General features: G+C 43.6%; 1 protein-coding gene across 2 annotated transcripts in view; it reads left to right on the top strand.

The window, feature by feature from the left end:
- Positions 1–11,938, top strand: part of MLKL (mixed lineage kinase domain like pseudokinase) — a 28,727-nt gene that overhangs the window by 1,810 nt on the left and 14,979 nt on the right. For both annotated transcript variants that reach the window (XM_032157898.2, XM_032157899.2), the window contains 3 exons: positions 3,531–3,992; positions 6,546–6,620; positions 7,504–7,690. In XM_032157898.2, the coding sequence (XP_032013789.1) occupies positions 3,533–3,992; positions 6,546–6,620; positions 7,504–7,690 (722 nt within the window). In that variant the 5' untranslated portion in view covers positions 3,531–3,532. The remainder of the gene's footprint in view (positions 1–3,530; positions 3,993–6,545; positions 6,621–7,503; positions 7,691–11,938) is intronic.

Below are 11,938 nucleotides of genomic sequence, written 5' to 3'. Positions count from 1 at the left end.
GCTAATTTTTTGTATTTTTAGTAGAGCCGGGGTTTCACCGTGGTCTCGATCTCCTGACCTCGTGATCCGCCCGCCTCGGCCTCCCAAAGTGCTGGGATTACAAGCGTGAGCCACCGCGCCCGGCCAATACTTCTTCTCTTTCCTCCTTTCTTCAAGCTTTGTTTTGTGCAATTTTCTTTTTGTTTGTTTGTTTGTTTGTTTGTTTGTTTGTTTGTTTGTTTTTGAGACGGAGTTTTGCTCTGTTGCCCAGATTGGAGCGCAGTGGCGTGATCTCGGCTCAGTGCAACCTCCACCTCCCGGGTTCAAGCAATTCTCCTGCCTCAGCCTCCCGAGTAGCTGGGATTACAGGCGCCTGCTACCATGCTCGGCTAATTTTAGTATTTTTAGTAGAGACGGGATTTCACCATGTTGGCCAGGCTGGTCTCAAACTCCCGACCTCAGGTGATCCACCTGCCTCAGCCTTCCAAAGTGCTGAGATTACAGGCATGAGCCACTGCGACCGCTGCAATTTTCTTCATACCATGCCACCACTGTATAATTTATTATTTTAAATTGTCAGTTCTGTGGGTGGGATATTTTCCCCATTTTCCTTTCTGATTAGTTAGTGCTGACACATGGCTTTCTGATGAGGCTGGAGTAAGATAACTGGAGCTTAGAGCTAGGAAGCTACAATTTGCAAGATTCCTTGAACAACATTGTGACATTTGCTTCTGTTTCTGGTGCAACAGAGAAAGTGTAAAACCTTTTGCCCTCACAATTCCCAAGAAATGGCCTTGAAGATATCTGCTTAGCATGTGGGAATAGCTGGGTAGTCTGAGATCCACTAGTCTTTTTAGGAGTGCCCTAATAACTGTTACCTCCCTTGCCCAATCACTGTAACTCTCAGGCAACAAAAATACAACTATATCGATTGCTCATTTATTTAGTTTCACTTCTGCCAGTGCCTTACTCATGTTTGAAAGCCGTATTTGGGCTCCGGGCCAATTATTTTCTCCAAGCTGTTATTTAATCTATAAACTGGTGATAATACTTAACCTACCTCTTTCACTGAGCTGTTAAAAAAAAAACAAAAAAAAAACTAACTTTGTTTTTTGTTGTTGTTGTTATTGGTGGTGGTGGTGGTGGTGGTGTTTTTGAGACACGGTCTCATTCTGTTGCCCAGGCTGGAATGGAGTCAGTGGCACAATCGTGGCTCACTGCAACCTCGACCTCCCAGCCTCAATCACTTCTCCCTCCTCAGGCTCCGGAGTAGCTGGGACTACAGGCAAGCACCACCACACTCAGCAAATTTTTGTATTTTTTTGTAGAGACAGGGTTTCACCATGTTGCCCAGGCTGGTCTTGAACTCAGGCTCATGCGATCCCCTGGCCTCAGCCTCACAAAGTGCTGGGATTACAGGTTTGAGTCATCACACCCTACCCTAACTTTATTTTAAATACTTTGAAAACTGGTTCCATGGCCTTGTGATTATTTGAATGCAACCTCCCTGAACCGCAGCATCTTCACTTTTCACCTGTTTGTTTTTTCGAAACAGGGTCTCTCTCTGTTTCCCTGGCTGGAGTGCAGTGGTGTCATCATAGCTCACTGCAGCCTCGACCTCCCAGGCTCAAGCGATTCTCCCACCTCAACCTCCTGAGTAGCTGGGACTACAGGTCCCAGCTAATTTTTGTATTTTTAGTAGAGATGGGTCTTGCTGTGTTGCCCAGAATGGTCTGGAACTCCTGGCCTCGAGCAATCCTCCCACCTCTACCTCCCAAAATGTTGGGATTACAGGCATGAACTACTGTGCCCAGATGGTATCTTCATCTGTTAAATGAAAATAACCATGGGGAGCTGGGGGTTCCCAAAGCACTTAGGATGTAGTAGGTGAGGTGAGATCTAGTGTCTTAATTATTATCATCATTCATTGCTGAACGCAGTTGGCTTTAGTCGCAAATAAAGCAAACATGATTCAAACTGCCTTAAACAATCAGGGAGGTTATTGGTTCATGAAACCTGCAGTTAGGGGATGGGGTACAGTTCAGTGTCAGTTCAAACCAGTGGCTCAATGTTGTCATCAAAGACTCAGATTCTTTCTCCCTTTCCATTCTACCATGTTCAGGTAGCCTCATTCCAAGCTTTAGGATCAGGACTCTGTGCTTCCTTACTCATGTTCAGAGAAGAGAGAGAGGTTAAGAGTAGGAAGCTGGCACTGCAGCCTCAACCTCCTGGACTCAAGGAATCCTCCTATCTCAACTTCCCAGGTAGCTGAGACTATAGGTGTGTGCCACTACGCCAGGCTAACATGTATATAATATATATGTAATATTATATATATATGTATTACTATATATATGTAATATATTACATTTTTTTGAGATGGTGCAACCTCTGCCCCCTGGGTTCAAGCAATTCTCCTGGCTCAGCCTTCCGAGTAGCTGGGATTACAGGCGTGCACCACCACACCTAACTAATTTTTGTATTTTTAGTAGAGATGGGGTTTCGCCATGTTGGCCAGGCTGGTTTCCAACTCCTGACCTCAAGTGATCCGCCCACCTCAGCCTTCCAAAGTGCTGGGATTACTGGCATGAGTCACCGCGCCCAGCCAATATTGTATTGTTTTTATTTTATTTTATATTTTATTTTATTTTATTTTATTTTATTTTATATTTTATTTTATTTTATTATTTTGTAGAGAAAGGGTCTCACTTTGCTGTCCAGACTGGTCTAGAACTCCTGGCCTCAAGCAATCCTCCTGCCTCTTCCTCTCAAAGCGCTGAGATTATCGGTGGGAGCCACCTCGCCCAGCTGCATTTTTCTTAAAGGACTGTAGGAAGAAACTGAACAATTTTTTGTAGGAAAAATGAAAGTCCACATGTTTTAAGAAAAACAGAAAGAAACATATTTATCTGTGGCAGTAAAGACTAGCCCAGCTCACTTCATTCATTTGAATTACCTGCCTGGCCCCTGAAACCTCTATGCTTTAGCAGGGTATATTTATAATAGATGAAACTGATGTAAACATATCAACCTGAAAATATAATGGTTTACATGCAATACAAGTTTATTTCTTGATCACTTAACAGTCCATGACAGACGTTCCAGGTCTGTGGGCAGCTCTCCTCCCAAGTGATGATCCAGGGACTCAGGACCCTTCTTGGGGCTCCACTACCCCTAGGGCCGCTTCACCCCGCGCCTCCAGCCAGCCAAGGGAGAGTGTGTGGAGGGGGCAAAGCTACCCCAGTCCGAAGTAGAGCCGGTCACATGCACTTACACCCCATTGGTGAGAACTAGTCACATGGCCACATCACGCTGCAAGGAGGGCTGGGAGATGTAGTCCCGGCTGGACCAGGTGGTCCCAGCTGCAACTCTATTATTGTGCAAGGGCAGAACAGATTTTGGTGGGCAGCAAACCATCTCTGTCTTGCATGAAAATGCTGGGGAGACCTCCTCAGGTATTTAAATCACAGACCCCTTAGATTCTTTCTTAGCCAAGTAGTGAATATGCAGGAGATTTGAGGATTTCACCAAATTCCATTCATTTCTTCCAGGCATGGAAAATTTGAAGCATGTTATCACCCTTGGCCAGGTCATCTACGAACAGTGTCAAAAGATGACATACTGCAAGAAACAGTGCCAGCGCCTGGGCGACCGCGTCCTCGGCCTGGTCAAGTGTCTGGAGATGCTCCAGGACCAAGGAAAGAGGAGCGTGCCCTCTGAGAAGTTAACCACAGTCACGAACCGCTTCAAGGCTGCCCTGGAGGAGGCTATTGGGGAGATAGAAAAGTTCAGCAATAAATCCAATATCTGCAGGTTTCTAAAAGCAAGCCAGGACAAAATACTCCTCAAGGATGTGAACAAGAAGCTGAATGATGTCTGGGCGGAGCTCTCGCTGTTACTTCACGTTGAGCAACGCATGCGTGTTTCAGGCATAAGCCAAGGAGCGTCCTGGGCACAGGAAGATCAGCAGGATGCAGACGAAGACAGGCGAGCCTTCCAGATGCTAAGAAGTGGCAAGTTGGGTTTTTGTTGGGGAGTGGGAGTGCAGTTGAACGCATTTTAGTCTCACTTTAATTTACCAAAGGAGCAGCAATGATGAAGTTTGAGCAGTTGTAACATACTTGTAGCTCAAAACTCCTAGCTGGGCGCGGTGGCTCTCGCCGCCTGTAATCCCAGCACTTTGGGAGGCCGAGGCCGGCGGATCACTAGGTCATGAGATCGAGACCATCCTGGCTAACACGGTGAAACCCCGTCTCTACTAAAAATACAAAAAATTAGCCGGGCATGGTGGCGGGTGCCTATAGTCCCAGCTACTCGGGAGGCTGAGGCAGGAGAATGGCGTGAACTCGGGAGGTGGAGCTTGCAGTGAGCTGAGATTGTGCCACTGCACTCCAACTTGGGCGACAGAGCGAGACTGTCTCAAAAAAAAAAAAAGAAAGAAAAAAAACTCCTAACATCCTTTGGCCCCAGATATATGGTGGGGGCTGGTGAAATTTGGGCAAGCCAGCGTTGAGGAGGAGTTTTGTTTTGTTTCATTTTTTGAGACAGGGTCTCTGTTGCACGGGCTAGAGGACAGTGGCACAATCATAGCTCACTGCAGCCTCAGGCTCAAGTGATCCTCCCACCTCAGCCTCCCGAATGGCTGGGACTATAGGTGTGCATGCCACCATGCCCAGCTAATTTTTATTTTATTTTTTGTAGATAGAGAGTCTCACTATGTTGCCCAGGCTGGTGTAGAACTCCTGGCCTCAAGTGATCCTCTTGCCTCAGCCTCCCAAAGTGCTGGGATTACAGGCACCTGGGAGGTGGAGGCTGCAGTGAGCTACGATTTCTCCACTGCACTGCAGCCTGGGCGACAGAGCGAGATCCTGTCTCCAAAAACAAAGGATGGATGGGGGCCAGCATGAGAAGTAAATCTCCCTCCTTGACCTCAGGGGCCCCTGTTTCCCTTTCTGAGGACGAGACCTTCAGTACTAAAACTGGGGAAGTCTGATGGAAACCATATAGACGAAATGATAATCTCATCCATTGTTGGTAAGATACTTGTGCAACCTTTATCAAAATGTGAGATACAATCACACAGTCTACCAGTTTCTTGAATACCCTTCTGGAGATTTAAGTATATATATTTTATTGTTGTTGTCACACAGTCAGCATCATACCAAACACATTGTTCTATTTCTTCTTTTCTCATTAAATAATCTTAAATATCCTCCCATGTAAACATCCATTGAATTATATAGCTTGTTTTCCTACTTGGCATCTACCATACTGTTTTGTTTTGTTTTGTTTTATGATCATACTAGCAGCACACAAGTTCAAAAACAACACAATACATACACCCATCATTTTTTCCCATTTTTTGCGATAAAATATACATAACATAAAATTTACCATTTCAACCATTTTTAGATGCCAATTCAGTGGCATCAAGTATATTCACATGGTTCTGAAAACAACACCACCATCTATCACCAGAACTTTTTTTTCTTTTTTTTCTTTTTTTTTTTTTTTTTTTTTTTGAGACAGTGTCTTGCTGGAGTGCAGTGGCACAATCTTGGCTCACTGCAACCTCTGCCTCCTGGGTTCAAGCGATTCTTGTGCCTTAGTCACCTGAGTAGTTGGGATTACAGGCATGTGCCACCACACCACACCTGGCTAATTTTTGTATTTTTAGTAGAGACGGGGTTTCACTACCTCTACTGACCAGTTTGGCCAGGCTGGTCTCAAACTCCTGACCTCAAGTGATCTGCCTGACTCGGCCTCCCAAAGTGCTAGGATTACAGGCATGAGCCACCACGCCTGGCCTATTTCAAGATATCTTTATGAGAAATTCCCAGAAGTGGAATTGCTAGGTAAAATCACTAGGTCAAAGACTGTAGGCATTTCAAATTTTTATAGAAGTTGCACAGATATTACTTCTACCAACAATGCATGAGTTATCTGCTTCTCTATGCTTTTCCCGTGAGAGACTTCCCACTTTTAGTAGTCAGGGTTTCATGTCCCCAGAATTCCTCAGTCCTGGGCAGACAGGGATGGCTGACCACTGTAAATAGTGTGTTACAAATTTTCAAACATGTTTCTGAGTATATAAATCAGGATCGATTTGATTATGCTGTGGTTTAAAAAACAACAACAACTCAGTGTTCTAAAGAAACAAGTTTATTTCTCATTCAGGCAAAGTCCAGGGGACTCTCCAAGGTGAATGCCCTCCTTCCAGGATACTTTCGATAGTATAGCACTTCCACGTTGACACAAACTTTCCTCACTTCCAAAGCAGCCAGGTTGGAACCTTAAGCAGAGTCAGTTAAATGCTCCCTCTGGGAAGTGACAGACATCTCTTTTCTTCATTTCTTAGCCAAAGCAAGTTACCCAGCCATGCTTTAATGCATTTCCTGTGTGCTCAGAAGTAGAAATCTGAATATTGGTGATCAGTAGTAATCCCTACCATAATGAATATAATAGGTAAAAAATGATATCTCAACAGTTTTAATTAGCATTTTAGTTTTGATTGGCATGTGATTTTAATTTCTATTTTGAGAATTCACTGCCCTTTTTTCTTGCAGATAATGAAAAAATGGAAGCTTCATTGAGACGATTAGAAATCAACATGAAAGAAATCAAGGAAACTTTGAGGCAGTGTAAGTTATCATGTGCCCTGCTGTTTCTGATGGCCCCCAAACTAGAAGTCATCAGTTTACTGGGACCCCAGCCTCCCCCTACCCCTGCATTTGTCCATTTTCTGTGCTGGATGGCTGGAAGCAGCCCACAGGTTTGGGGATCCATTCATGGCTAGCCCAGGCTTCTGTCCGTGGAATAACATCTGGAGAGAGCTTCTTGACCAGTAAGATATCTTCTAACAGCTGTCAAAGTGCTTAAAAACCTCTATGAATAGCATCAAAGCTTCAGTTCAGTTGCTGAATTTCCAAGAAGAAATTCAAATCAAATTTAAAATGCCCACTCATTCATTCATTCATTCAACAAAACCTGTGAGTATCTGGTTTATGCCAGAGGCCATGCAAAGAGGTAACTAAGATGCAGAGAAGGACACTGCCTTCCAGGAGCTCACGGGGTAGAGGAGGAAAGAGGAAAGACAGACAGTGAACACACAACAGCAAGGTTACTGAGCTTGAACTATGTCCCTAACTACTAGATCTGAAATGAGTAGGCCAGATGCCAGTTGCTCAAGTGCCAAGCTCTGGGTAACAGGAATAGAGATCCTTCCAGGATGAGAGAGATGAGTCTGGATGAGGGTTAAGGCTGGAGGGACAGGCGGGATTTGAAAAGGAGGGAAAGGAAGTGGATGACACATTCTGTTAACTGTCCAGCTGTGTCTCTATTGGTCACTTAGAGGCACCGGAGCTGCTCCCTTGGGCTGAGTCCATCAGAAGCCCCAGACACCACCAGCTCTAGTTCATGTTGTAGAGCTTCCCACTCACACATCACAAATATGCCACCTCCCTTAGGACCCCTTCTTCTGCTCATTGACTCTTTTGTCTTCTTTCCTCTTGGGGGTGAGGTCAGATTTACCACCAAAATGCATGCAGGAGATCCCACAAGAGCAAATCAAGGAGATCAAGAAAGAGCAGCTTTCAGGATCCCCATGGATTCTGCTAAGGGAAAATAAAGTCAGCACACTTTATAAAGGAGAATACCACAGAGCTCCAGTGGCCATAAAAGTATTCAAGGAACTCCAGGCTGGCAGCGTTGCGTAAGTTTTTTTGTGTGCTTCTCTCATGTGTACCAATACTTACTGTGTGCCAATACTTACTCTAACTCTCCAAGGAGAGGGATATTGTCTCCATTTTTAGATGAGGAAGACTGGGCCCTAAAGGGTTAAATGATGTGCTCTCCACTGTTAAGGAGCAGAGTCTTGACTTAAATACATCTTTCTACCTCAGTTCTAGGTCCTCTCTCCTTTATTCACATATATATTTAAAAAAAAAAAAAAAAAAAACTTTCCCTTGCAACCCTGTTTCCCAGTTGCTCATCCCCTCCGCAGACAGTAATTCTAGTGTGTTTTGTTTGTATGTGTTCTTGTGAAATATATACATACATTTTTCATGTTCACAACTGGTAGAGTTACATGTCTGTTGCCTGCTTTCCTCACTTTTCTCACTCAACATCATGAAACATGTTCCATATCTGGACTCCTTAATTTCTGTCTGCCATCCGTGGTGAAGATCCTCATTTTGCCAATTTTTTTTTTTTTTTTTTTTGAGACAAGGTCTCACTCTGTTGTCCAGGCTGGAGCGCAGTGGTGAGATTATAGTTCATTGCAGCCTTAACCTCCTGGGCTCCAGCAGTCCTCACACTTCAGCCTCCCAAGTAGCTGGGACTGCAGGTGTGCACCACCATTCTTGTCTAATTTTTAAATTTTTTGTAGAGACAGGGTCCCACTGTGCTACCCAGGCTTGTCTGGAACTCCTGGACTCAAGCACCTCCTGCCTCAGCCTTCCAAAGTGCTGGGATAACAGGCGTGAGCCATATATTTTGTCTATTTTTTTTTCCAGTGATGGAACCTAGTCAACTTCCAACTTTTCCCCACCAAAAAGATGCCATACTTAGTATCCCTTTAGGGACCTGTATGAGAATTCTTAGGGATATAGCACCAGGAGAGAAAATGATGGGCCATAGGATATGTGTATATTAAGTGACTAAGTACTACCAGGCAACTCTTCAGAAGAAAGTGTCTATGCCTACACTCCCACAAGCAACCTCACCAACCCTTAGTGTTATCCAGCTTTCTAATTACTTTCATCCTTATAGTTAATAAAGTGATCCATATTTTGTAGTTATTTGAACTTGCATTTCTGTTTTTACTAATGAATTCAAGCCCTTATTTACATGTTTTAGCTATTTGGGTTTTCTCTTCCATGAATTGCCTGTTCATATCCTCTGCCCTTTTCTCCATCATGGTTGCTGCTTTTGTCTTGTCTGTTTGTAGATCTTTGTATATTGTGGAAATCAAGCACTTGTCAGCTTTAGATATTGCAAGCTTTTTATTTGTGCTCTAGAGGTGTCCTGCCCCACCTCTAGATCTTAAAGGCATTCTATATTTTCTTCTCTTAACTTTACAGTTTTATTTTTTATATTTAGGTTTTAATCCTACCAGAATCCACCTTTGTATGTGACATTATGTAGGGTTAACTTTTATTTTTAGCCACATAGTAAGTCAGTTTTCTCTATACCATCTATTAAGTGGTCTGTCTTTTCCCTGTTGATTTGTGGTACCATATTTATTGTATATTAAGTTTTTATGTAGACATGGATCTGACTCTGATCTCTCTAATCTTTCCCACTGATCAATTTGTCTGTTTTTGTACCAATAACACACTGTTACTGTTTTTTTTCATATGACTTTGCAGTAAGTTTCGATATCTGGTAAAGAACTTCCTCCTCATGATTCTTCTTTTTCAGGTTGACTTAGCTGAATAAATATCAAAGAAAGTTTTATCACACTCCTCAAAATACACATCAAGATTTTGATTGAGACTGTATTTTTAACAGTTTTATTGAGATATATTTTACATACCATAAGATTTACCTATTTAAAATGTACAATTTAATGGCTTTAAATATATTTACAGGCCAGGTGCAGTGGCTCATGCCTATAATCCCAGCACTTTGGAAGGCTAAGGCAGGCAGATCACCTGAGGTCAGGAGTTTAAGACCAGCCTGGCCAACATGGTGAAACCCCGTCTCTACTAAAAAATACAAAAATTAGCTGGGCATGGTGGCGTGAGCCTATAATCCCAGCTACTTGGGAGGCTGAGGCAGGAGAATCACTTGAACCTTGGAGGCCAAGGTTGCAGTGAGCTGAGATCGTGCCACTGCACTCCAGCCTGGGTGACAGAGCAAGACTCCAACAAAAAAAAAAAAAAGAAGGAAAAGAAGGAAGGAAGGAAGGAAGGAAGGAAGGAAGGAAGGAAGGAAGGAAGGAAGGAAGGAAGGAAGGAAGGAAAGAAGGAAAAGAGAAACCCTATACCCACTAGCAGTCATTCCTCATTCACCCCTATCACCACCATCCTGAGTCCCAGGCAACACTCCTACCTTCTGTCTCTATAGATTTGCCTTTTCTGACTCTTTAATGTAAATGGAATAATACAATATGTGACCTCTTGAGTCTGGCTTCTTTCACTTAGCATGATATTTTCAAGGTTCATCTATATTATAACAAGTATCATTTCTTCATTCCTTTTTATGGCTGAATGATAGTCTGTTGTATGGACATCTTATTTATCCATTAATCAGTTGAAGGACCCTGTGTTTTTTCCACTTTTTGATTATTATGAATAATGTTTCTGCGTACATTCATGTACAGGTTTTGGGGGGTTTTTTGTTTTGTTCTGTTTGAAACGGAGTCTTACTCTGTCACCCAGGCTGGAGTGCAGTGATGTGATATCAGCTCACTGCAACCTCCACCTCCTGGGTTCAAGCAATTCTCATGCCTCAGCCTCCTGAGTAGCTGGAACTACAGGCATGCGCCACCAGGCCCAGCTAATTTTTGTATTTTTAGTGGTGACAGGGTTTCACCATGTTGGCCAGGCTGGTCTGAAATTCCTAACCTCAAGTGATCCACCCACCTTGGCCTCCCAAAATGCTGGGATTACAGGCTTGAGCCACTGCACCTGGCCCTCCTGTGTTTTCTTCTAAGAGTTTATAGTTTTTGGCTCTTATATTTAGGTTTCTGATGTTAGAGTTAATTTTGGTGTATTGTATAAGGTAGTCTTTTAACTTCATTTTTCTGCATGTTGATATCCAGATGTCCCAGACCATTTGTTTAAAAGACTGTGCTGGCCTGGCACTGCAGCTCACATCTGTAATCCTAGCACTTTGGGAGGCCGGGGCAGGCGGATCACTTGAGGTCAGTTCGAGACCAGCCTAGTCAACATGGCGAAACCCCATCTCCACTAAAAATACAAAAATTAGCCAGGTGTTGGCTGGGCGCAGTGGCTCACGCCTGTAATCCTAGCACTTTGGGAGGCCAGGGCGGGCAGATCACCAGGTCAGGAGATCGAGACCATCCTGGCTAACATGGTGAAACCCGTCTCTACTAAAAATACAAAAAATTAGCCAGGCGTGGTGGCAGGCACCTGTAGTCCCAGCTACTCAGGAGGCTGAGGCAGGAGAATGGTGTGAACCTGAGAGGCAGAGCTTGCAGTGACCTGAGATTGCGCCACTGCACTCCAGCCTGGGCGACAGAGCAAGACTCCATCCCCCGACAAAAAAAAAAAAAAAATAGCCAGGCGTGGTGGCAGGCACCTGTAGTCCCAGCTACTTGGGAGGCTGAGGCAGTAGAATAGCTTGAACCCAGAAGGCAGGTTTTGCAGTGAGCAGAAATTGTACCACTGCACTCCAGCCTGGGTGACAGAGCGAGTTCCAAAAAAAAAAAAAAAAACTGTGAAAAATCAACTGGCTTTATATGTATGAGTTTATTTCTGGACTCCCAATTCTATTCCATTGATCTGTTTGTCTAGTCTTATGATAGCACTATACTGTCTTCATTACTGTAGCCTTGTGATAAGTTTTGAAATTGAGAAGTGTGAGTCTTCCAGCTTTGTTCGTCTTTTGCACAACTGTCTTGGCTATCCTGAATTCCTTTCATTTCTGTACAAATTTTAGGAATATCTTGTCAATTTCAGTTTTTGTTTTGGCTTTTTTTTTTTTTAAGCCAACTACAAATCGGGTAAGGATTGCATTGAACCTGTAGGTCAATTTGGAAAATGTTACCATCTTAATGATGTAAAAAGTCTTCCTATTCAAGAACATGGGACATCTTTCCATTTATTTAGATCTTTTACAATTTCTTGCCAGGTGCAGTGACTCATGCCTATAATTTCAGCACTTTGGGAGGCTGAGGCAGGAGGATCACCTGAGGTCAGGAGTTTGAGACTAGTCCGGCCAACATGGTGAAACCCCGTCTCTACTATAAATACAAAAATTAGCTGGGCATGGT

This window comes from Hylobates moloch, unplaced genomic scaffold (genome assembly GCF_009828535.3).
Source record: "Hylobates moloch isolate HMO894 unplaced genomic scaffold, HMol_V3 SCAFFOLD_6, whole genome shotgun sequence".
Classification (NCBI taxonomy): domain Eukaryota; kingdom Metazoa; phylum Chordata; class Mammalia; order Primates; family Hylobatidae; genus Hylobates; species Hylobates moloch.
The sequence above is the reverse complement of the archived record's forward strand: the minus strand, read 5'-3'. Positions and strand labels throughout refer to the sequence as shown.